Source organism: Hippichthys cyanospilos, chromosome 21, assembly GCF_059441005.1.
Source record: "Hippichthys cyanospilos isolate Australia breed blue-spotted pipefish chromosome 21, RoL_Hcya_1.0, whole genome shotgun sequence".
NCBI lineage: Eukaryota > Metazoa > Chordata > Actinopteri > Syngnathiformes > Syngnathidae > Hippichthys > Hippichthys cyanospilos.
In genome coordinates this window covers 2,121,966-2,149,039 of record NC_142389.1, presented here as the reverse complement: position 1 = coordinate 2,149,039, position 27,074 = coordinate 2,121,966, and the positions used below count along the sequence as shown (strand labels likewise).

Below are 27,074 nucleotides of genomic sequence, written 5' to 3'. Positions count from 1 at the left end.
ACTCACATGACTGAGGTCCAAAACAAAGTTCACAAGAGCAATTGATTATTAGGCCACAATGTTTATTCAGTAGTGTTGTTTCAACTTATAGGTACAATACTGTCAGCTTTTTTTGTACGACTAAAAAAAAAAAAAATTACCATTACAGTCATCCATGCACACTGAATGCCAGTCGAGCTGTTCCGACCCCTGCCTGAGCACGATCTTATCCGAATGGTAGGCACTTTGAAGGTTTAAAACATTTGTGAATATACATTATATATACTGTATTTATATATCTTTCCATATACTAATAAGCTATTGGAAGGTCAGGCCTCTCTAATCAAGAGAAAAAAAAGAAAGGAAAGTGAAAAACAAATCATAAAAGTGGCTGTGGAGGAGAGTAGGGATAGCGAGTCTTTGGATTTGCCAACATAGTTCGATACCGTCGTTCCCGCGTGACAAGGAAGGGACGGAGAATATTAACAGACACATAGGATGAGATAAGAGGGAAAAAAAAGGGATCCACAGCCATGTGTTGTGCTAAATTTGACATGTTGTGACCGTGTCGTATATCAAGGTCTGTACAGCGGAAAAAGGCAACATCAAACTCCAATCATTTTTACGCTTTATTTAGAGGAAAAGGATTACCGTATTTTCCGCACTATAAGGCGCACCTAAAAGCCAATAAAGCTGATGGTGCGCCTTATAATCAGGTGCGCCTTATATATGGAACAATATTGAGATTGGGATTCGCAGATGGGGAACGAAGTGATAAAGTAAGCTTTACCTGTTTATTTTGTGTGTTTACACTTGAACAAGGATCCTCATATTGAGTAATTATGCTATGGAGAGTTTAGAGTTATTATTTGAGTTATTATCGTTATTACTTTGAGTACTACTACAGTATATTGTGATTGAAAAACTTTTAAAATGTGTCATTATTTGTGGGTGCGCCTTGTAATCCGGTGCGCCTTATATAAGGAAAAAGTTTTAAAATATCATTATTTGAGGGTGCGCCTTATAATCCGGTGCGCCTTATAGTGCGGGAAATACGGTACTTGAGTTTTTGCGTGGAACCTTCCACCCGCGTCTTCACGAGTGAGTTGCAGACGCCGTTTGTTTGAGCGTTATGTGCTCTGCATGCGGCTGGGTGTTTGTGTCCGACGAGGCCTTTCACTGAGCCCAAAGCGTCAACACTGGTACAAAGCAGGAAGTGGGGCAGGCCATTGACAGCTTAACTGGCCTTGCTCCAGTCTGACTAAAAAAGAAGGTGGGCGGGATGGTAAACAGAGAGAAAAGGAGGCCGGGGAAGGGGGGAAGGATGCTCGTTTGGCCACGACCGAGTCGGTTAACATATTGGGGAAGGTGGCTGTGGGCCCGACTCCCAAGAAAATCAGACTTCAGCTTCCAAAACAATCATGTGCAATCCGAAGGGCAAAGCCTTTTTTTTTTTTTCTTTGAACTAATTCCCGGGCTTGAAAAAAAAAAAAAAAAATGCTCTCCCAAAACACAAAATGCTGAAAACCGATTGGACGAGACGTGACGCCGCGCTCGGCTCGGAGAGCAAAAATGAAACATCGCGACCTGAAGGGAGTAAATTTACATTGACTATTAACAGCGTTAATGTGAAGACAAAAGAGCTTCATCAAAACTACAAAGGCATATTTCAACATCAGAGAAAAGATAAATTAATGTCATACAACTTTAGAGATCAACATCAGACATGCTAAGACAAAATAAAAAAAAAAGAAACATGAAAGTAGGATTGATACAGAATAATTATATTCAATTATTTCCACTTTTTGATTTTTTTTCTTTACAATTAACATACTGCTAAAAGTAGTCAGCGACTAAGCACAAGCTCCTTTGACAGAAGACAAGATGATTTTCTCACCTTTAAAGATCGTTATTTTTTTTTTATAGCCTTTTCATACATACACTGACAGATGCCATAGAACGAGGAAAGCTTGTTTCAAAAAAAAAAGAAGGGAAAAAGATCTTTAATAACAATATGCTATGCAAAAGCTTTCCATTATGCTATTTTTCCATAAATCAACATTGTAACTTGTTTCTCGTGTTGGCTGTTGCCGGGGGCCGCGGCTCGCTCGGCCTCTTGTGTTTTGTTGATCCCATGACAAGTGGGCGGGATTTTTACGCGTAAAATTCCTTGGTTGGGGCCTTCTGATAGGCCGCGCCGGAAGGTTTCCTCTCACCCAGGTCGTAGCTGCCCTCGTCCTTCTTCCTCATGCGGTAAACCAGGAGTAGGATGAGGAAGATGGCAAAGAGGAATCCAATCACGCCGCCGGCAATAACAGCTGAGAAACACAGAAAGAAGCGGTGAAAAAGTTGCCTTCAACCACCACCCACTGCTTCCAAATATATATATATATATATATATATATATATATATATATATATATATATATATGATTTTTTTGCAACAAGTTCATGTTCCAATGAATTTGTTCTTCATTTGAAAAGAAAACTGAAAACGTTTTTGATTGTAAAGCTATTCACAAATCAATAAAAACGATGCTTAATTTCCCGGTATTATGGTCAATTTGAAATCATCCAAAAATTTCCGAAACGTTCCTCCTGCTAACTAACAAATTTTGTGATCTCCCCTCAGAAACAGCGATAATATTCTAGGCTCATTTTTACCCGGATTTTCCTTGTTTATCAAATATCACGCAAATATTTAAAATTGCAAACAACTGCCATTTTTAATGGATGTTGATCACACCTAAGACAAACAGAAGTCCTGTACTGAAAATTTACATGAACCATTTACATTTAAATGGGTCATTTTGACCCACAACAAAGCAGGGGGGGGTTCATGCATTTTAATGCGTTGACACAGAGGGGTTCATGCATTTTAATGCGACGACAGGAAGACATTTTTTTTTTTTCAAATTAGGAGAAACTTAATTGGAACATAAGTTACTTAATGCCATACCTTGTTATAGTGACTCCCTTGCAAAACATTCTTTAAATATGGATGCATGATCGTTAGCGATGAAATTTTCCATAAAAAAAACGGAGTTGCAGAATAAAATATGCCTTAAGGCAACAGCATAAATGTAATTTGAAGTTTAGATGTTTAAATGTAAGTTTAGTAAATCAGACACGGACTGCACAGCACTCTTTTTAAGTCTTTCTTTTTCCATCCAAAAATGCCGGTTAGGGGGCTCTTGGCTCGAAATGTATTTCACAGGGGGAGCCTCGTTGAAAAATTGTTGAGAACCACTGATCAAAACATCTACACTCTGGCTCAGTTTGTGTTTTTTGTGCGCTTGCCCTAGATTGGACAAAAAAAATACTTTGCGCTGTAATTGTGAGACTGGGAATGCGGTTCGTGTCAGTAAAAAGACACATTGTGAAACCGGCTTTTACCAACAACCTCCATTTGGGAATTCACCTCTTCCACTCTGACCACGACTCTCCCCACTAATGATCGCAAGCGACCACAGCTCGCCCATTTCATTCCCGTCTCCCGATAGTGCCCGTGTGAGATTCTTTGCTGCATCCTAATCAGTTGAGGATATCTCACGGGATCTCCGTTTACCCTCTGCTCTCCTTGGTTTCCACATGTTCTCCCGGTCTGTTTGGTTGCGAAAAACTTGTCAGGAGAGCAAAACAATGTAGCACATTTCTCCAGTTCTTTTCTTCTCATTTTCAACCTTGAGCTTGAATAGCAATAATTTGAATGTGAACGAATATGTCAATGCTTAAAATGGCTTAAAATTATTAAATATACCTCTTATTTTGATAAAGTATGCATCCGTTTTAGAGCGTTTGCACAGAACATCGTAAATATCCCAAGTAAGATGATCAGCAAATCGTGGGTATGAAGATGACTACCCGTGGAAGAGTAAAGAGGATTTCTGAACAATTGATGAGGAAATAGGAGAGGATGTGCGGGCGTTAAATGGGAGGAGCTATTTAGTGTGTTAGATAGTCATGATGACTTTTAGGGCTTTAAAAAATATGAAGCATTAAAATTTCATTTTGTTGTTGCAACATTAGTTCCAGCAGTATACCAATATACGATAAAGAAATACGAGTAAAAGTACCATAATTTCGTCATTTTAATAACACACCATGTGTTATAATTGGGCAGCCATAATCTTTTTAACCCACAGGTGTCAAACCCAAGGCCCGGGGACCAAATCCGGCCCGCAAAAGCAAATCATGTACATTTCCATGAGCCTTGCTAAACCCAGCTCCAAAATTTCAACTTGTCATGTTTAATGAATAATAACGTTGAGATCTTGCAATAATTTGGGTGTCTTATGCTATAGTAATGTCAATAATAAATCCACAAACTGTCATGCTTTAGTTCTGATTTCAAAATTAAGCAATTTGTTGTGTATACAGTGGTGTTAATACTAGGAGACGATTTAAAATTGACTTGGTTTGCTCATGATCGGCCCAAGGAGGGAAGATGTAGCTACAAAAAAATGTGAGTTTGACACACCTGGGTAGACTTCAAAAAACTGTAAAATTGGTAAAATTCACCAAATTGAAGTAAAAAAGAAAGAAAGGGGGGGTCAACTTATAAATCGACTACTCGGATGAATACGGTAGATCAAATTTAACTGGATTAATACTGTCAATCATCTTTACAGTAGTCCCGCAGGAAGAAAAAATATCATCTTCAACACTAGCAGCAGAAAGCCCAAAGTTTGACCGTGAATAGTTCCGTCTTTGAAGATGCCGTCTCAGTTTACAATTAGCATTCAAAAAAACCCCACGCAACGGATCAAACCGCCAAAGAAAGGAGACGCGAGGCAAGCTGTCGGCGGGCGAGCGAGCTGATGGGCGCGGGGTGGGAGGAACAACAAAGTGGACGCCAGCTGCCAATCAAACGTTTAACTCAGACAGGCAGGGAGGAGACAGATGGGATCAGAGGGACTACGCTATCCCTTTTCTCAAACAAGGCAGAAGGAGCTTGAAACACCCACACCGGTCGGTGTGAACTCTACAAGGTCCCAAGGAGGAAGACAGACAGAGTTTATTAAAAGCGTTTATTTTGAGAAGTGGATCAGGTGGGAGACGTAAAGGAAAAGACTACCGAGATTTCCGCCATTTAACAGGCTGCCGGCAATGCGTTGACAAGAAATGCTCAAATGAACTGCAAACCTGAATCCTTTGATCGTTTGTTTTACTAAACCGTCTTATTTTTTCGGGTCGATGATATATTAGAGCGCTCGAAATTATTCAATTGACGACTCAGCCGTCGTCGAATGAATTGACAACTTTTGTAACCGTCGAGTCGCGTAGGAGTCGGACTCCAGTCCTCGAGGGCCGGTATCCTGCTTGTTTTACGGTTTTCTCTGCCCGATACGCCGGATTCAAATAATTAGCTTATCATTAGCTCTGCGGGAACTGGAAAAGTATCCTCTCCGTCTGAATCTGGTGCGTTTGAAAGAGAAGCTTCAAAAACATGCAGGATACCGGCCCTCGAGGACTGGAATTCGACACCTGTGGTTCAGAGCAATCGTTTGACTTAGAACCATCCCGACATTCTTTCACACGCTCGACAGTGATTATTCTTTCGTTTTTTGGTGTCCATGTGAAATCAGATGATTTGGTTCCAAATCAAAATTATTTGCAAACATTTGCTTTTCCTTTGGAAAACTGTGACCCGACCAGTAACCGAATTGTTCCAAAAAGTGTGGTGAATACCAAATGGAATTTTTTAAAATTAAAAAACAATACCAAATAAACCCTAAGAACTGTTTGATAAAAACTAATCGGGGAAAATACAGCACGTGAAAAGTATTTTTTTTCCTCGCAGGTTTTAAAATTTGCGGTAGTAAATTCCACATACCTGCCAACACCTCTGTCCTTTGGAAGAGGTTCTCGGTGCGGACCTCGATGGGCTCCAGGGCGGAGCCTGGGGCGCTGGTCGTGCTGGTCATTTGGTTCCTCTGCATGTCCTCTGTAACAGGCGCCGGTGCCTAGATTTAGAAATGATATACAAGTGAATTGTTGGGATGTGTTTTATCATCATGAGATGATTATGCACACCCATCCTTTACATCATCCATATCATGAAGCTGAACGAGAAAAAAAACAAGCTGTTGTCAGAGCAAAAGATGCCAACATTGCAGAATGTAAATCGAAAAAACATATGTTTTAATCGAATAATTCCTACAATACTTTTCATGATGCCGATTACTTAAGTATCAATCAAAAAATTAGGAAATGCAAAATTCAAACCGCTATTGTAAATTATAAATGACCAAATTACATATTTCCGTTCAATTATGAATGACCAATGTTCAAAAAATTTAAATAAACATTTTTTTTAATAATTTAAATTGAAATGGTGCTTAGCAGCACACTAATTTCCTCCCCCAAATCTCTGCGCGAAAATGTTGGTGTATGAGGCAAATTTGCCTGCAGAAAAATCACATTTGACCCAGCGTGGTTTGTTAAAATGTTATCAGTTGGAACGGCAACTTTCAGGATTTCAGCATTTTCATCCGCCTATATGGAACATAAGAGTGCTGTTAGCTAGCTAGCAAGACCGAGCCACCGATAAACATTCTACGACTCGAAACTAAACTATTCTCTCAAGTTGAAAAATCATTAGCGTTGAATTAAATAACCCATTAGTTGAGAAGCAGGACAACAACAAAACGACATACTGCAGGCCGGCGAAGATTAGCGTAAACTACCGAAGTAGGCAAGTGAGAAAAGTTGCATCTGGAACGATTCCAGGTTGGAGTTAGGTTGATTTTGTTTCAGTGAGACAGCAGGTAGGCCTCGCTTTAGTCAAGCCTTGGCAGCTAAGCCCAAACAGATGTACGCTGGTCTGGAGTGTATTAAGAGCACGGCACACACGAGATGCGAGAGAAGCATTAGCCGACCCACATCGTTTATCGCTAATCTCGATCCTCAAAGTAACCAGCGAGTTTACCGTTTTTTTTTTCTTTCTTTTTTTTCAAACAAACATAACAGTAGAAGATTTATAAATACCGGTAATAGTTTGCAGTTTCCAATGAACAGTTCCGATTATATGTACTGTTGATGAGCAAAATACATCAGCGTTAATCAAACGAAATGCGTTTTTTGATGACTTTTTTTTTTTCAAAAATAGGCTCTGAACGCAAGCACCTTATTGTATGCACGACTTTGAACCGCACTGATTGACAGCAATGATTAATGAATTCCGAAAAGCAGCGATGCGTGGGTGGGTGAATGTTGTGATGTTGGAATGAGAAGTGCGCTGCTTGCTGAGGGGGATGAGCCAAATTGTGTTGTTTTGTATCGACGACGTCTGACGTTTAAAACGATTTCAATTATTTGGACTGAATCCTTCGTCGATAACTGCTGACCCTTTTCGTTCACATTTAGGTCATCAAATTATAAAAAATAAAGTACAGTGGACACCCGGTTTACGATGTCTCTGCCTTGTGTTTTTTTCACCTTACCGCGTGGACCGCGACGTTTTTTTATCCCCTCTTTACACCATTCTTTTCGGCTTATGACACATCCAACATGGCCGTCGGTGTGCGTGCGTTACCACCATGTTGGATGTGTCAACGCTCATACGTCTATACACGCGTCACCGCTTACGTCACTACGATGCTGGTCAGCTATTGGTCGGCGACACGGTCAAAATGGCCGCATGCTAAAAACTGGATCTCGTCTTGGGTGCTCAATAGCGCATTTATAGTGCATTTTACTGCTTAATTCAAACTTGAAAGGGTTAACCATAGGTCCCAAGATTGCTAACGATATTAAAGAGAAGTAAGAAGATGATTTATTTGGAAACGATGCTGGAGATTATCAAGAAATATGAAGAAGGCTACGCTAGCTTAGCCTAGGCTAGGCTCACTAGGGAAAATGGCTATAACAAGCTTGTCACGTCGCTCAAAGGTAAATAAATCCTTTCTATATGTTTTATTTATGATGTTAATTGTATACATGTATATTATATGTACGTAGCGCATACTATACTATTTTAATCCCAATTCTAAATACGTATATTCAATGTTGATGTTTTTACCTGGGGTTTTACACGCATTAGCTATTTAACATGCGTTTGGATTGCCCGCCATACGTCCAATTCGCCTTACGATCTAAACCGCGGAAAGCGTTAATCTCGTAAACTCTACTGCAACTTTCGTTTAACAGTCTCGTTGAAGCTAGTTCCTCGGTTTAAATAATGATTACCACCTTGTATCGTTGGCAGCACACCAACTGAACTATGTGTTATAACCGTTATCTCATACAATGATTTCCTTATTTCTAGCCTTGCACAATAAAAAGGAACGGCACTAACTTGTGTTCTACTGACCTCTGTTCTGAATGGCTTCTTGGGCGCGCGATCACTGGCCTTTTCCCTGACCGTCGCTGTCTCCACCTTGGGGGTGAAATCTTTGGTGGAATCTTTCGTGGGTTCTTCTGCTTTGGGCGCGATGTACACCATACTGACGGTCACTGTTTCTTCTGCCACCGCTTCACCTGCACCTGAGGGTGACAGAAACAAAAGATTCATTCTTAAGTTGTCCTTGATGTTTCTGCGGCTAGTCTAAAGCGAAACGTCACTTGTACTTTGATCAAAATCGTTTATTCAAAGTGGGACTACACTGCGGCGTCCACATGTATGCAAAGACCGTCTTGACGACCAGGTGGCTGAGCGAATGATGCTATTTGTGTGCTTAAAATGGATTTAGGGCTTTCTTGAAAGACACTATTAGAAAACGAAGCTTCCCAAAAGAAAGAAAACTATGAAAGGAAAGAAAGTTGAGAACACTAAAAATCACGAGAGCTGTATTATGCGAGAATATAACCTGGCAATGAGTTGGAATTAGGTGTTCCAATTATACCCAGTAGGGGGCAGTCAAGCACCCAGTCTACTCAATAAAATGAAAGAAAACAGGAAGTTTATTCATGGAATATCATCTGTAAGTGACTAATGAGCTATTTAATGTGTAATGTACATACAACACAATGCATATGTAAACTTAGTATTTTCTAAGTAGCATAAGCACATTTTTATTGAAGATAATATAAAATGATTAGTTATAACCACTCCCAATAACAAAGACTGAGTATTTATATTCATTCACTTTAATTCAATAAAAAATAAATATATGAATATATATACATACAGTTAGACAACACACTGCGCATTCCCATTGTATTTTTTTTACCTGAACCAGATCCCGAGTTAAAGTCGTCATCATCTTCGGGGTAGTAACCTCCTGAGCCCGCGTCATCCAGGTATAAGTCGTCAACCTGGGAGGAAGTCTTGGCTGCCTCTGCTATCTGTGAAAGAGAGGAACAAGAAGCCATTGAGAATTATAGCATTTAATGGTAAAATGAAAGTGAAGATATTGACTAAAATTCATTGTCAGGGTGAAAACAAAAATGCTTGATGATTTCAGCGCACCATTTGTTGATGACTGACATTGCAAGCTCGTGTTATCTCCCTACACTGTCTTGACAACTGGCCTGATTGGTTGGAATGTTTGTATTCCGGCTTAATGGGCAAATGGTAGTGAAAAGGCTCCAAATTAACATATCTTATTGTTTAAAAAGCTCCTCCTCCTCATTGCTTCAAACCGGGATTTAAGAAGAAACTGAAAAAGAAAAAAACACAGTATATAATTTGTCTCTTGTCCGTTATCTATAATGGTTTCTTTGAAATATCTTTTCAATGCATGTGTACTGTAGAGCATATGTGACCGGAATGTCTAAAATTACCCCCATAGCAGCATCCATTCATGTACCGATAGTCCAACGTGACAAAAAAATCGAAACGTGTCAAAAGGAAGACCACACATAACAACATATCATGCCTGTGTGTGTGTGTGTGTGTGTGTGTGTGTGTGTGTGTCCAAAGAAGTTGCGCTGCTAAAATTCAGGCAGCTTGAAAGACGTTGGATTAGAGGAAACAATCAATTGACAGCAAGACCAATGAGGGGTCTTCTTTTGTTTGGTGCAAAGAATAGACATGCCGCGAGAAAGCCAAGGAATTGGCTAATGAGAAATTAGGCCACAATGATGAATACCAGCTGTGTTTGGGCAGACTAAGTCGAGACGTTTATATATATATATATATATATATATATATATATATATATATATATATATATATATATATATATATATATATATATATATATATATATATATATATATTATCCGTGACAGGAAGATTAGTTTTCTTTTCAAATGAAGAACAAATTCATTGGAAAATGAAGCAACTTGTATATATATATTTTTTTTTCTTTTTTTTTTTTTTAATCCGTGACAGGAAGATTACAGTTTTCTTTTCAAATGAAGAACAAATTCATTGGAAAATGGAGCAACTTGCTGCAAAAAAATTGTAAAAAAATATATACATATATATATACATACATATAAAAACCACCCAATCTGGATTCTCGCCTTCCCAATTCACAAGCATCGACATGCGTGTATACACAGCAGCGCTTTGAAGTAACTGCGCATGTGTGTGATTGTCTAGCATCTTGAAAGAGAGGCGCCGGCTGGTGATCCACGCCGCTAACGGCTAATAGCGAAAGACATAAGTAAGGCGAGGACCGAAACGGAACAATGGCGTTCCTCCTCAGTCAAGTGACTTGCGAAAGAAAGACCTTTCATTGCTCGGCCGCCTGATCAAAGAGAGAATTTGTTCAAAGCAACTTTATCTTCACCTTCCTTGCCTTCTACTCCTCCGAATGCAACCCCCATCCCCGTTACTCATTCAGTGTTGTGTGCGCTCCGCGGGTCAAAATGCATGGCTAATAATAAGAGCACAATGGGGCAAAACGAGGCAGGGGCAGTTCGCATGCTGACAAAGGACGCTAATGAGAAAGGGGCCGCGCATGCACGTCGCTGAGTAGAAGTGTTCAAAACGTTATTTCATTCATTCATTGCTACATAGACAATTGAGCGTGTTAACGTGACACCGCATCGGCTTTGGGGTTCAGACCAGCGTGACTGATGCGTGCCGTGTTTGCTATAGAGAGTGTAAGAGGAACGATATGGCAAATAGAGCGTGCTGTGGTTTGATCGAGTCCTTTTATTTTTTTAAACGCTATTGCTAAGGAGACGCCAAAATATTTCAAAAATCAAATTACAGTATGTGTGGCGGACGGAGCTGTCGATGCTTCAAATGAGAACAGGAATTATTGTTTACAATGTAAACGCGATGGGAAGACGACGAATGATGCGCAAGTAATCGAGAATCAAATGTTTAATTACTTTTTTATTCACGAACGATCATTTAAAGACCTAAATTGTCCAAATGGTCAGAACCTCCGTTTTCTTTCGCCCGTCGTGAAACGGACTGAATATCGCAGTGCTGAATCAAAAGCAAACATTTACAAATAGTAGTTTGCATATTTCCACAGTTTTTGAAAAGCAAGGGAAGAATAATACATTGGTATTTTTTTTTAACAAAAACTTCAGATGCAAACAAGTAAGCAGAAGGAAAAGGGTCCACTAAAAATCACCGTGTTCTATTGTATTGTATTTATTGTAGCTATTTTTGCCTATTTTTTGACATGTTATGGACCAATAAGTAACCTGTTAGTGCTATAATCAAAGAGTCTTGGTTCAAACATTTTTTTTAATGTTGAATTTAAATTAAATAAGTAAGGGATTAACATTAGTTGCAGCCCCACACGATTTTGTGTTGCTACTTTGTTCATTTTTTTGTTACTTGTTCTTGCCTTGTTTTATTATTAAACCTGAATTTTTTGAGCTAGTTCCTCAGTTTCCTGCGTCTTTGGATCGCCCTCCTTCGCCTCCACTCGCCACGCAATAACCGCGACAGGTCGTGTGTAAATTACCGTAGGGATAATCGCTTATTTTGTTTACCTTAAAACGTAACCCAGGTCTCCAATTTGTTCCCGTTTTGCCGATAAAATCTGACACAAACGAAAGGAAGGGTTCTTCCTCGGTTATTATCAACTGCTGACACGCAGGATTATAATTAGCTTCTTTTACAGTGTACTGAAAGGCTGACAAACAAAAGGGCAAAAATGGAAAAAAAAATGGCAAAGCAAGGCCCACTTTTAAGCTCCAAGAGGTTTGAGTTCAAGGAACTTTGATTCTATTGGCTTGTGTATGAGATTTCCACAAGGATGTGAAGGTTCAAACCTGACACTCATTTTTGCTACCCCGTTGTGTTGGAAGCAATTATCACTGTTTGAACTGAATTGTAACTATCACACCCGTATGCTAGTGCGGACTTTTTTCAAGTTCACACAGACACCATATTATCATGTTTCCATTAGTTCTGGGTGAAAGGTACAGGCTTCGAAATTCCACCTTCTCTGTCATGGAATTAAAGTGCTAATTTTGCAGGATCGCCGTGTGAAAGAATCTTCTGACACAAAATGAAGACTAGGCGCCAAAAGGAACTCGAGTGTGAAGCAGGTTTTAAATGAGGGAGCCATAACCTTGCCCCTACAACATGTTTCTTCTTAAAAAAGAAAAAAAAAATACACTGGATTTAGAATAGATGCAGGCAATCTCACATTATGAACAAGCGAGCAAACAGGCAACTTTATCACAAACACCTGATTGAGGCACAGTCATCTCTGATAAACTTTGATCCTTTTATCAGACTGTTGACATTTGCAGGTAGCGACTCCTTCCCGCTCTTATCGCGTCTTTCAAATGGACGAGACAGCAGTCTGCCGACTACTAATGTAGTGCGTGCACCAAAAGTCTGCCAGCTGATGTATGAATCCGCAGCTCTATTTTTATAGTCGTTGAGGAAACATTTTACTCCTCACGTTTTTCAGTTTTCATACAAAAGATTGACGACCTTTTTGGTTGTAACTTCATCTCTGAAGATTGATGAAAAGTCCGTTTTAACATGACTTATGGTGTCCTTTCTAAAATTCACCTGAAGTCTGAGAGTTGGTGGGTTCTGCACATTGTGCAATGTACCATGGAGTCCTGATATTCCCAGAGGGTGGGGGGTGGAGTTGCGGACCGTGCCTGACTATGAATAGCATACCTCTACGTGTTTAAAATTACTTACCGTGTTTTTTTTGGGTTTTTTTTGCATTTTCAACCCCCATAATAGGGGAGCCGACTTCTAACCGCATAACTCAAAACAGAGCCAATTTTTCGACACCAGTGTTTGAATGACATTAATTTGAATGCGAAATAAGTAATATCATGTCATTTACGATGCTTAAAATCATTATATATACCTAGAATTCGATATAGTATGAGAGTTTGCACAGAACACTGTAAAAAATGCACTTTTGTCAAGCGTCACCTAATTTCCACTGTCATCAAAGAGACTATGTGGATCGTTTTGAATGCATTATGAAAAGGAGAAGACGGCTTGACTTGTTTCCTTTGTTCCTGTGTTTGAAAAAGCCGGTACGGATGTGGGCATGTGAGGGAAAAACAGAGAAAGGCAACCTTCCGCGATTTCACAACAGTCGGCATTTGGGTAAAGAACATCCCAAGTAAGATGATTAGCAAATCATTTCTGAAGACCTCAGTTTCAAACAAATTATCACGTAAAGCAGTCTCAAAGTGGGGTCCCTAAAATAATTCGATACTAATAGTTGCATTCATAATATATGTATATTGAAGTTCATTTCATTTTATTTTATATTTAATTATCAAAGTATTCCTGACACTTCAATAAAGCATGCAACTCAACCGGTTTAATACATTTTTAAAAATGTCAAATAAATATAAAATTTTGAAATTTGTCAAATTGTGTTTTGTCTAAAATTGTTTGCTAACGATGCCAGCAAAGCTGACGCGCTGTTTTATTTTATAATGCCGTTTTATTTTATAAACACAAAAGCCTTTACAAATACTGAGCACATAGATGCACACTACACAACATCTGCGTGTACGGCAACCATTTAATACTAATGATAAATTACAATTTGAGCCCAGATATTTATTCTAGGCATATTATTATACATGTTATATATTTTAATTAGATATATCTAATTATTTTAGGCATTTAATATACATTTTATTATATTTTAATTAATATATATATATATATATATATATATATATATATATATATATATATATATATATATATATATATATATTATTTTTTTATTTTATTTTTTTAATTTTAGGCAGATAATTATACATTTTTTACATATTAAATTTAAATTAGATAAGTATTCCCAATAACTACAAATAAAGAAACACTGTAATCCCCAGCACATTGTAGAGCGCAGCGAGCGCTTTCAGTCTGGCTTCAAGAGTCTCTCATGGAGCTTTAGGTGCACACCTTAAGCTATAAATGTCCAGCATTTAGAGAGCAGAGGGCTCAAAGGAAGGAGGAGGCAAACATGCTCTTGAGTAAGGCTCATTGTGCAGCCAAGCGTATACACAAAGGCGCACATTTTCAAAGCTTTAAGTCAAGGCTCTCTCGTCCACTGGAATGCACCCCTAACAAAAACATATGCTCTCAATGTTATTCGCAGAACAAACACGCGAAAAGCGCGAGCATTCGCGTGAAATTGTATTTGACGAACCCACGTGCGCTGTTTGTTTTGGCGTGGACGTCTGGCGCTTTTGATGATACGGCAATACGGAAAGTCATTTTAATGAAGTGAAAAAGTTCTTCAGCGGGAACTGCTCCACATCACCCTGCTTGTTTGACTTGGAAACCAGAGTAGAGCAGCAGACCGAGAATGGACCAAAAAAAAAAAGATGACAGATAAGAGGCATTCTTGAGGGATCAAGGAGAGCGAGGGGGGGTGGGCAAATGAGATGAGAAAGCAATGGGGGGGGCTGACAATACTATAGCCTGGAGGTAGTTATGTGAAAAGCTATACAGAATCACAATGTGCTTGAGGTTCCAGTGTCCTTCTCTCCCTACATTCTGTTGGAGGGAGATCCAGATGAAACACCTAAGCGAAGCAGAGTCATCATCTGGACTTTCGAATGTTGATGATCTTCTCACACCAACAGCACAAATACCAACTGAAATCCAATTCGGGTCAAAGGAAACGCTGATCCTCAAAAGAATGCACACAAACATCTGCATCTCTGCCAAAGCACCCATGGGACACATTTATGTGCCAACGCAGACGCTCGTCCACGCATGCTAACGTCTCGAAGGCCCGAGATGAATACACACACAAAAAAAGTCGAAAACAAGTGCAAGAGGGCTGGCAGACAGATCGCAAATCAGATCCTCCTTCAGCCATCTGCAGCACTCTGATTTTTCAAGTCTTTTTTTTTTTTTAAGTCTACCCTCTAGCGTCTCAGACGCCACCACGAGACAGAGAGAGATATGTCACTCACTTTATATATATATATATATATATATATATATATATATATATATATATATGGTTCCTCATTGGACCCAACCTTTTGAGTCAAACTCACACATAATAACCCATGCGTTTTTGACCTAAGAGGTTTTTTGAGTGCTTCTTAGATATTTTATTTTTAGTACAAAAGTACTAGCATTACTGGTTACCTGATATCACTATTGTTGAGAAATCAAGAGTTGAGTACTCGTACTTGAGGTGGTCTAAAAAAAAGGGGCATCGAGCGTCTCTACTTAGCAGTTGTGCGCTGTTTTCTAATGAAGCTGCACATGCTGACATTCTCATTGCTTTGCTTGGAATTTGCAGTTTGATGTCAAAAACAAAATTAAATGCACAGTACAGTACATCTAAACGAAGAGCATAAACAAGGAAAACATTGTTGGGTTTTTTTTAGATTTTTTCCAACTCTCTTTAAGGGCAAAAGATGGTTCCAAGTAATAAAGCTATTGTAAACCGGTGTGTTTGTGGGTGGGAGTCTGAGAAAGAATGCAATAATACTGACTCACAAAAGGGAAAGTGGTAGATAGGCCTGCTGTTTTTTAGTGTATTTTCCCTAGCAGGCTACCAAATGGACAATAATGATCATCCATTTTGGCAGGCGGCGACTGTGCTCTTCTATGCATCACAATTAAGTCAACAAAACTTAACTCTCAGGTCCAGTCTCCCCAACTACTCTCCTCATAACACGGAATTTTATTGCTGTGCAACAGAAAAAACACTTAATAATTAAAGAAAATGGGAGGCAAGAGAGTCGTCTTTCACCTGGAGGACAGTGTGAAAAAGCGTGAAATGGTTATTGCAGGAAGTCATCATTCTGCAAGACAATTGGCTTTGACGGTATATCACCAATAGTGACTGGCTACAGGTAATAACTTGTTCACCACAATACTTGATCTTGAGATTTTTTTTTGCTTCTCTCTGTGACTCACATCTGCGCATTGGAAAAATGTTCCACCACTTCTTTAAAGAAATAAGGCCTTCATTAGGGATACACAGAATTTTCATCCAGTTTCCAATTTTACAGGCGAAGCAAAAACGGCCAAGCAACAACACGAGAATGTTGTGAAGTCCGAGTTCCAACAACCCGAATAAAACCAACGCAATAGCGATAGGAAGCTTTTATTTTGAAATTAGCCTTCGTAGCCGTGTAGCTAGCTTGAGTCCTTCCAACTCGGTTTTAATTTAATCACATCCACGACATCAAAACACCACCAATAAAATGTAAGGTTTAAGAAACTTTGCAAATCATTTGTTCTATTTTATTTGTCCCAACTTCATCGGAATGGGAGTTGTACAGTGAGCACAAAAGGCGCAAACATCTGCTTTCAAATTTAAGGGAATTTGAGGGAAGGACATCTATTCTGAGACTTTACAACATCCCACAACACTTTGTGTACATATATGGCTTAAGTGTGTCTGCCATTGCGCTCTTTGAACCCACTCAAACTTTTATAGCCCTCCTGGGGAACATAATAAGGAACTAATTGATAGTCTTTGAGTCGCGGGCCCAGGAGAGTCGGAGTTCCTGTAGGAAGTCCGCACAAATCAAACTCTCTTTGAGCCCTTAAGGTCTGGAGCTCCTCCAGCACTCTTTGAGCGCATGCGTTTGAGTCCGAGAGAGATGCGAATACGCCACATCTGCCGCTGTTGACATTTTTGCTTTACGTCTCTTTAGCTGACTTCCTCTTTTTTTGCACAACCTTCTACTTTTGTCTACCTGACAAGACTACTATAAAAGAGTAATGTTGTATAAACACACAAAACTTTACACTCAACACTCCCGGCTTCTGCCGGATTGGATCACATCCTTTGTAGTTGTAAATCAGAAGCAGAAAACCGTGCTGGCGCGCTTAAGCGGACGAGCGATACGTACTGTACATGCGTTCTTGCACGTAAACAACGAATATACGAGTCACAACGTGTAGCGGGAGATTTGGCTGATGATGATTTTGTTGTTTGGGCTTCAAAAAAAAAGGAACAAGGCAGATAAAGTACTGTGCATTCCAATTTCGCTTTCTTTTTATTTATATTAACTTTGGAATTTATGTTGTTATTGATGTGATGTTACATTTTACGGGTACAATGATTGAACTAATCATTCAATTAAATGCTTATGATTTTTGATGATGAATGAAACATCTAGATAACTTTTTTTTTATTTTAAAAATGTCCAAATCGTTCAAATTCTCTGATCTTGATCGTCCTCCAAAAAAGCAAACGTAGGAATCAAAAATAAAACACTTTTAAAACACACAAATAAAACACATTTTTCCAACATGTTACAGAACAAAGCATGAATTGGGTCTTAAATTCTGTTTTCCACACAATAGGTTTGAAATGATGTCCCACAAATTCAATTCTTCAAATAACTGATAAATAATAAACCCTGCACTGGTTGACAGCCAATCACAGGGCACACAAAGATGAAAAATCATTCACACAGCCAATCACAATTTAGCGTGTCCAATACACCTGCCATGCATGTTTTTGGAGTGTGGGGGGAAGCCGGAGTGCCCGGATAGAACCCACGTGGGCACGGGGAGAGCATGCAAACTCCACACAGGAACTCGGGACTCTAAATTGTGAGGTGGACGTGCTAAACGCTCGGCCCAAAATCCTATCAGATAATATCAATCGATGTCCACGTATTAGCGCTCGATTTCATCAGTCAGTCCATTCCGGTCTCCGTTCCTGCTCTTCCATCCAGCACCAAGCTATATTTTACTGACAATTGTTTTTTGTTTTTGTTTGAAGGGCATCATTCATCAAGTCTCTTTTCTCTTCTAATAGCGCATATAAAAAAGGAAACCAAAGCCTAGAATGCAATATCGGTATTGCAAAAATTTATTTCAGGACACGCCGACTTATTTAAAAGTTTCCGTAGTCATGCATTGAATGTCAATAATCTTCAATGAAATGAAATAAAAGCCTTCTGCTTATTTAAAAAAAAAAAAAAATCATCAGGTGGTGGGAGCTTCGCACCATTCCACAAAGATCAAGTCCTCATATAAAGGGATTAGCAGCAACAGGAGAGGCTCACATTGGGAATCTCCGGGGGCGTCTGCTCCATAAAGTGCAGCTGAAATCCCCAAGGATGGCCCGCAACAAAATCAAAGTAACAAACACAACTTCAACCGACGCCGTGTCCATTTACCTGCGTCTTTCTTCAGCCGCCAATTGTAGTAAATGAATTTTTAAAAATCAATAAGGTAGAGCAACACGCCGCCATATGTATGTCTGAAATACAATAGATTTAATATGGTTTTTGAGACATTATTTTGCTGCATCCCTGCTTGTTATTAAAACGTCTTTCAAAAAAAATCTAGGTTTAAGGTTTTCTGCGTTTTCGTAAAAGTGGCATTCATTTTAGTCATCATGCATCAATGATTAATCCGAGACCTGAAAATGAAAAGGTGCAATCTCGTGGGCCAGGAAATTGACAATAACAAAAAAAAAAACTTTCTCGTTTCTTTCTCGCACTCTGCGTTATCGCCATTGTCGCGAGGACATTTTGAACATGTCCGATCCACTGTTTACCAAGATGCTTATTTGTTTGGAAAACTGTCTAAATTGTCAAAACAAAAATTCAGTTTCCATGTAAATCCTCCTTTATTGAACTTTAGATAGAGCTGGGGTAAAAAAAAAAAAAAAAAAGTCGACCAAGTCGGGTTTGTAAAAATATATCGACAAAAAATATTTGCCTCAAAGCTACGTCGGAACCATGTTTGCGCAACTGTTTTCAACATGCTTTTTTGCAGACACACACAGTGTTGCCCCCCCATTGTAAAAATACAATGGCTTGCAAAAGTTCCACTCCACTTACAAAGTCACAGTCTGCTTTCGCTAGGCCAAAGCTTCACAATCTAGTTCGAAACAATTAAAAGACAGTAAAGAATACCAGGTGTTCCCAGTTGTTTTTCTGTAAGCAGTCTCAATTTTTTTGGCATTCCCCATTTTAAAATCATACATCACTCGTCAAGCATAGCTTGGTGCTTTTGAGGCAATCCCAAATGATATGCCTCACTGCTTTTCCCTTTCTCTCAGATACAGACACAAAATACAGCCTCAATTATTTCCTCCCTTGCACTATTACTTCCTCACAGGAAGAAAGTCCATTTCGCGGTTTCCTCAAAACCGTGCTGAAAAAAAGAACAATAACTCCGACCTCTACCGCCGAACGTTTAAAGAGACGAATAACACGGAATAATTCCGCAAAGCTCGAATTCCCTTGCCGCGTAATTTGCGCGTTTTCCGAACGCGCCTTTTAAACGCCGGCCTTCTGCGGGACGTGACGGATGATTTCATCCCGCTTTAATCACAAAGCGTTTCAACAAAGTGATTAAAGGCTGTCAACCGCTTCTCTCAAGGCAATGATGGGATTTGGTGGAAGAAATGACAGGCACCTGATAACGTTTCTCACTCGGTGCTTGCCAGATCTCATGAATAAGAAAACAATGTGGAGCTCATGTGGCCTTATTTAGAGAATACCTCAGTGCTGTGGTATCCAACCTCATGGAGCATGACTGACTTTCTGCATTCTGCGCAAGAAGGAGCAAATTCCCACACCCCGCAAGCTCCGCTGCTCGCTTTGCAAAAAAAAAAACCTGCACCCTCTTCTTCTCCCTCCCGTGTACGCCTGCCTGCTTTTGCTCCCGAGATTGGGAATCGGGGAAATTCCTCGGCCCGGTTAAACGACTCCCGATACGCATAAAAAAAAAAAGGCTTCATTCTTTGTCGACAGTGAAACATTAGACACTGGGAAATGGCTTCACCTTCCAGTCATATGTAATACAGACGAGGGAAAGATTTGCAGCACCAAGCCATCTTTCTTCCTTCCAGATGGTGGTGGAAATATGAAGCTTTAAGGGTAAATAAAGTTTGACCTGAAAACGCAGGGAGACTTTGATGTGTTATACTATTGCGCAATGAATGGAAGTGCCAATGCAAAGATGTTTTTCAAATTTTGCAACTATGTTTGAATGGGAAATTTTAACCTTCGTGCATACGTGTTTTTCGAGGAGGAAGCGTTGAAAAAACAAGACTAGGGAGTTGAAATTTCAAGCTAATTTTATAATCATGTTAAAGTTCAAAATACAACCGTGCTGCAAATTCGAAAGGGTTTCAGCTTGGCGTACGAAATAATTACAACGCATATGTTCACGAGTACCAAATTGGACACGCCCACGCTCATTATAATCCACGTTTTTTCGACGGACGTTAAACCTTTGTGTTACATTCCAATTCCTGCGATTTTTGAACCAAACTATTTAGCGGTGATAGAATTTTCTCGAATGACTTGTGTGTTAACACTTTATGATAGTAGGTGGCGCCAAAGACCAATTAATTAATCATCTATTTTCACAAATTAACCGTTCCCAAGTATCTTATTCACTAACAATGTGAACCAAGTACCCCCGAAGATCAAGAACATCAACATCTAGACGTGTTTTCGACATGTTTTTCGGGGTGGCTAACTAAAATTAGCTAGCAGTCCTTTCTCAATCAAACGAGCCACTGCTGACATGTATTTTCGACAAGTTCCAGTTGGTTCTCTCTCACTGGCAAACATCTTTAATAGACCTGAACTGTCTTGTTTTGAAAATGTCTTCACTTTCTACATTTCTACCACCGACAATAAGATACTTGCGTCGCCTGCTACATCCGCATCATTTGCATGCTTGGCGTATTGAGCTTTGAATAATCCCAAACGATTATGCAAAACTCACATGGGAATGCTGATAAACACATTACAGGAACAGGTTTCTTTTGTTTCAGGGTCAGTCGCGTTCCCCTAAATAGATGTACCCATAGATGCGGATAACTATATTATATACCTTTTTTGCATCAACACACTTTTGTTCTCCTTAATGGGGACATATGTGAATTAGGCATATGGCTCAGAACTGTAAATCAGATGTGTGGTTAGCTGAAAACAACCAGGGCTGGTTTAAAAGATGAGAAAGACCTCCCCTTCACATATGGAGAGAGGATCTAACGCAGAGTGCGAGAAAGAAACGCTTCTCTCGTCATCTCATTTCAGGAGCGGATACATGGAAAATTTTCAATTATTTGTGGAAAGTGCTGGCCTGAGACTCACTTCCTTTCACATTTGAATAAGAAAATATCAGGTTACGACACTTGCCGAAAGAACATATTTTATGGATCCGGGATCCACGATCAAAAGTGCGACTGACGCTGTAAATAAATATTGAAAAATATTTACAAGAATGTTCCAACTGTAATTTAATTTTTCAAAATTTATCGGTATGCTAGGTTTAATTATCCTGAAGGTTGTGTAGAGTCAATTAATCAGATTTTTTTTTAAACATGCTTTAATTTCCATTATTTTTCAGCAGCTTTTATTTTTGAATTCACTGACTGGAAATAACGCGCAATCGGGTTGTTTTCCGGGTTTTCCGTTTACAGTAACCCATTGAGTTGTTAGGCTTCTTTTAACACAGTTTGGATTTTTTTTTTGACGCGGCTTAAATCCATAAATAAATCCTCAACATAAACCACTGGTTGGTTTTTTAAGTTTCTCCTTTTGTGGGTGACCCGCAAAACCCCAAAATTGGACTGTTATTTATTTGAAACGAGTTTTTGGTCAATTTTGCTGGTGGTTATTTTACCAATAGTTCTGTAGTATTTACAACATTAGAGGCTGGTAGCCGATTTGAACATAAAATTGTATTAAAGTGAGAATGATGGTTTATTATCGAACAGCGGAAAAGCTAATATTCTGGAACTGCTTTAAATGGCGACGATGGCTTCAAGATGACATCTATCATTCTGTTACGTAAACCTCTGCTGCGCAAACACACACCTTTGCTCAGACACACAAAAGTACATATGGAAACTGCTGTGACACAAGCTCCCAAATGATCGCGAGCGCATATGCGACAGATGACGTTGGTTTAACCTGTGCACTGACCTAATATACACGTTGCATTTGCACACACACACACCAATTTATTCAAAAGAGACAAGCATAAGAACGACCGCTCTAGCTAATATGGGCATGATGCTACACTTCCTATTTTTTATTAACAAAAGCGCACAGTGGAACGTGCTTTTTCTTTCATTAGGGTTTATGACTGAGAGTTCCCTATGCAAACAGTTTTAAATTTGTCAGATTTTTTAAAAAAATGTTGAATGCTGATAGTGAAAATACCAACGGATATTGTATGGATATTTGACCTGGCCCATAATCGGTCTATCTCTATTTATTACACATTTGTTTGGGATCTAAGTACAGTGGACCCCCGGTTTACGACATCTTTGGCTTGTGTTTTTTTTCATCTTACGATATCGACCGCGGTAGTAAGTAGCGCTCACTACACTATTTGGATACCAATGTTTAATATGTATATACAATTTTAATGTTTTTACCTGGGGATTTACACGCATTTGCTAGTGAACATTTTGGTTTGGATTTCCCGCCATACTTACTCGTAAAGCGGGGGCCCACTGTACATTGGTTTCGTGTTTAGGCCGGAGTGCCTTTAATCTTCAAAACAATTCTATGCCCGTGGTTTCCAAGTGTCATTAGGCACTAATCAGGTGTTCCAGAGCCAAGATCATTAACCTGTCATTCAATAAAAAGTCCAATTGAATCTGAATCTCAGTCCCATCAGAGGCAATCAAAAAAATTCTGATTAATTCATTGCGATTTAGAGCAATTACTCCATAAACCGTTGAGGGAACGACTGTTAGAATGTTTTATTCCGGCGGAGTAGTGTCGCCTGTCAGTCAGCGTGAGTGCCCGCCGCGAGCTACACCATTCAAGTGCTCGGCGGCAGAGAACGCTTTATTTCTCCCACACCTCACGCCGTCTGGTTTTCTCTGTCACTTTATCGCTGCAAGGGCATGCTTCCCATCAACTCTTGCTTTTTAAAAGCCAACGTGTTACTGGCGTTGCAGAAAACTAACAGGAAAGTTTTCTTTTAGCGCCTCAAAATCTTCGTTGCTTCATGCAAGTACATACTGAACAATTTCACATGGTCTTGCTTCTTTGCGTTTTGTTTTTTGGTTCCGCAAAGCTGTCCATGTTTTTTTTAAACAAAAGGAAAATAAAACCACATCCTTTCATGGCCACATCATTAACACCCGGCTGTAAATGTGCCCGAGGATTGAATGGGTCATGGTTCACGAGATGTCTTCCACACTACACAAAACACTGCAGGTATAATGGAGACAAATGGATACCTTCTTAATGTTCTTTACTTTTTTTGACTATTTATGTATTCGAAGCATTTTAACACCTCATTTACTCAGTCACGCCATGATTAATGGAGCACAGTTTTGATTTGTAGATAAGGGAACCAGATGACAAGGTTTGACCAGGTTTTAAGCCTTGTGACCAGTCGCCACGGTTTTCACAAGCTCCGTTGTTTTGTTGCACTTTTTAACAGGTCCCATCTCGGGTTCTAGAACTAGAAATACTTTCGGCTTCCCCGTGTCAGAGTCATGGGAAATATATTAAGCCTGAACAGGATCTGAGAGTTTCTGGCGGCACGTTTCCCATGTGGGACTGCGAGGTATGTTGTGCTAATTGATTTTATGCAGAAAAAAAATGCATTCAGATAGGGTTGAATCAAGTACAAATCCATCCAAATAAGAGCTCAAGGTTTTTTTTTCTTGCCCCGGACACCTGTTTATGAATGTTCACATAATTCAAACATACCACAGCAACAATTATTAGTTGGATGACGGTAAAACACACATAGGTTGGCTATTCATAAGCAAGTGGATATGTGATTTTTGGTATTTTGTGTTTATAGTTCTTTTCACCCAGAAAAGAATTGTTTTGATCTGAATTCAATTAAAATTTTCTAAAGGACATCCGACTACCAAAAATTGCACAAATATTTGCAATGTTATAGTTATGTGGGTAATCACAGAATTGTACTCACTCCGTGAGTACATTGCGGGGGGTGCGTGGCAACATTTTAAAATGTATTTGACTGATCAAAATCAAAACAGCTGCATGTTAGCTCAACTTCGGGGCAGGCGAATCACATTTTACGACACGGACACAATTGTGCATTCACTTGTTAAGCGTTGTTGAACTGTTAACCGAGATGCATTTAGCGTTAGCTAAATTGGACAATAAAACAACCACCGGCCGGCAGATTGATTCGCGATTAAACCGGTTCTAAATTGTTGGCGCTGAGAATGTTCCTAGCATTGGCAAAAGCCCCATTCCGACCCAAGTTGAAAGGCAAAGGTGGTAGAGTGAAAGAGAAGCAGATGGAACAATGGCATTGTAGCAAGGTGGGGGAGGAGAATGATTTTGCCGCTTTGTTGACTGATCTGATACAATCCTCGCTGCAGCAATTGAATTTCCATCCAAGCCTTTGCTTAAGAGGATTTGGACGGAGGGGGGGGGGGCTACGGTTAGGAGGGGGGCCAACCCATGATGGAATTGATGAAAAAGACACATATATAAACAAAAAAAAAAGAGGAAGAGAAGGATTTGGGGATTCAAAACAAAGAATGGCGAAGCAAAGTTGGAAAAGAAATGTTTGGGTCCTCCGCGTAATGCGCCGGCTAGTTTAAGAGTGGAAGGATTTGAGCGGAGTCACACGAATAAAAAAAAAAGAATGAGAAAGGGCAACTAGAGTCATTAAAGAAGCACAGGAAGTGCGACATGACGGGAGAGGTGCGACAGGTGCTGCTCTCTGATCCCATTATCCGAGGCTAATCCCACCCAGCGGTCGGCACGTTTAGAAGTTTGTTGGCAAATGTGCTGGCATGTGTGTGTTTACACACCGAATCAAGCGTCAGGGCAGTCAGTCAACCGCGACGGGATTTTGTCATAACTGGGCCGGCAAATGATTTTCTTTGAATTGTTTGAAGAACAAATTATTTCCATCTTTTTGATGAAAGCTAAATTGCGTTTTAAAAAGTCAGAACATTCATATCAGTGGTTTGTTTTTTGTCGATTGGTTGCCGTTTTGAGAGCTGTAATCAATGAATCGGCAACGAATCGATTAGCAAATTAATCCAAGAGAGATTTTGGGAATTGATTAATCGTTTTGAGACCCAGTTTAAAAAGGGCCAAATCCTCAGATTTCAGCTTCATAGCAGCAAACAGGCATTGTAGATCTGCAGCGGATTATTTTAATCAATTTAGTCAATTATTTGGTTCGTTCATCGGTGAATCGGAAGTGAGATTTGTTTTCAATCAGACAGGCTAGAAAATGCACATTTTTTGTCTACGATTCGGTGACTGTTTTGATTCATAACGTCAGAAAATTGGCAAAAATAATGTTTTCTAAAACTAAAACAAGTGTTTTTATTCTATAATTTTCCCGGTTAATACATTTTTTTTAATCTATTCTAACCAGTAATCCACAAAATAATCGACAAATTAATCAACTATTTAAAAACTCCAAAGTTTTATTGTCATATGCATAGTAATACCACACCATGAAATTCTTATTCTATTCACTTCCCCGGGCAGACTACGTTCCATAATCGAGCCAATAATAAGGTAGGCAATAAAACAAAAAAATATATAATAGAGCAATAAGGGCAGTAATAATAAATCAAAATGAGCAACATTTCCATACTCCATTAATGGTACAATCCAAAAATATCGGGAATGTTTTTTTTTTTTTAATATTCATCTTCTTGTGATGCACTTTTCTTGGGCGTAAAACAACTCTTGCTCTTTTCCAGATCCCGTTCACTCACCACAGAATTATCCCAGCTTCAGATCAGATAAAAACAGGCCAAGTAAAGTCAATGTTCTGTGTCATGTGCATGTTTACATGCACGTATGAAGATCAAAAGCCATGTAATATGTAGCATATGACTTACATATCACAGTCATACATGAGCTCATACGCAACGCTGTGAGGAGGCGTCATCGCGCCGCTCTAATCCAGTCTGGGCCGCAAATGCCTGATGAAAAATATGAAGGCTCTGGGGATGAAAAATATCTCTTCTAAAACACACTAATCCTCCTTTAATCAACTCCAAGACAAAGTGTTACATTTTCCTAGAGATGGCTGGTATCACTAAAAATTCCATTCCCCAGCAAAATATTGATATCATATTAAAATCCTTGGCATATAGTCGACTGTAAATTCCATGGAAAACCTGTAATTTGATGATTATAAAATAAAACGGGATTAAACACTGTCACAGTCTCATATAGTGACGGCAATAATTCTTTCCCACTAAAACAGTTTAAGGGCCAATCACGAAGTCGCGTCTTACACATAGCTTGAAACAAATTTTCCCATGTAAACAATCTGAATGCTCTTCACACAGACCTGAATGGAGCCAAAAAAAAAACATTTCTCACGGCAAAATTTTGTTCCCCAGAATGAACGAGGCATAACGTTGTCATTTTCCGAGGTTTTCACGTCTCGACTCGTTTAATTGCGGGCTGGGAGAATTTCCCATTAAGAAAAGCCAAACATTTCACACAAGTCTTTTGAAAACTTCTCACGTGGATTCGGGGCAGAGCTTAAAAAGAAAATTCCCCAAGCCAAACACGGTTTTAAACGCGTCGGCCAATCCTCTATTTTCTAGCTGGCCGCGTCGTCATTTCCAGTTCTTTCCCTGTGCTGTAACTCTGCAAGAATGTGTGGTTTCAAAAGATGGCCGCCTGGTTTTCTTAAAAGGTCCTGAAACAACACAATGTTCTCATAGATGGCTCCACCCAGGGCACAAGGTTTACTTTACCGCTTTTTTTTTTTTTTTTACTGACAGCTTATAGATGATGTGGCGTCAAGTAAGTGGAAAATAAAATCTGAGGAGAATTTA

At 39.4% G+C, this 27,074-nt stretch overlaps 1 protein-coding gene across 1 annotated transcript in view; it reads right to left on the bottom strand.

The window, feature by feature from the left end:
• Positions 1-665: 665 nt before the first annotated feature.
• The window catches only part of sdc2 (syndecan 2), a 36,873-nt gene continuing 10,464 nt past the window's right edge, over positions 666-27,074 (bottom strand). The window contains exons 2-5 of the mRNA XM_088404967.1: positions 9,153-9,267; positions 8,294-8,466; positions 5,816-5,945; positions 666-2,297 (exon numbers count right to left, since the gene is read on the bottom strand). Of these exons, the coding sequence (XP_088261093.1) occupies positions 2,134-2,297; positions 5,816-5,945; positions 8,294-8,466; positions 9,153-9,267 (582 nt within the window). The 3' untranslated portion in view covers positions 666-2,133. The remainder of the gene's footprint in view (positions 2,298-5,815; positions 5,946-8,293; positions 8,467-9,152; positions 9,268-27,074) is intronic.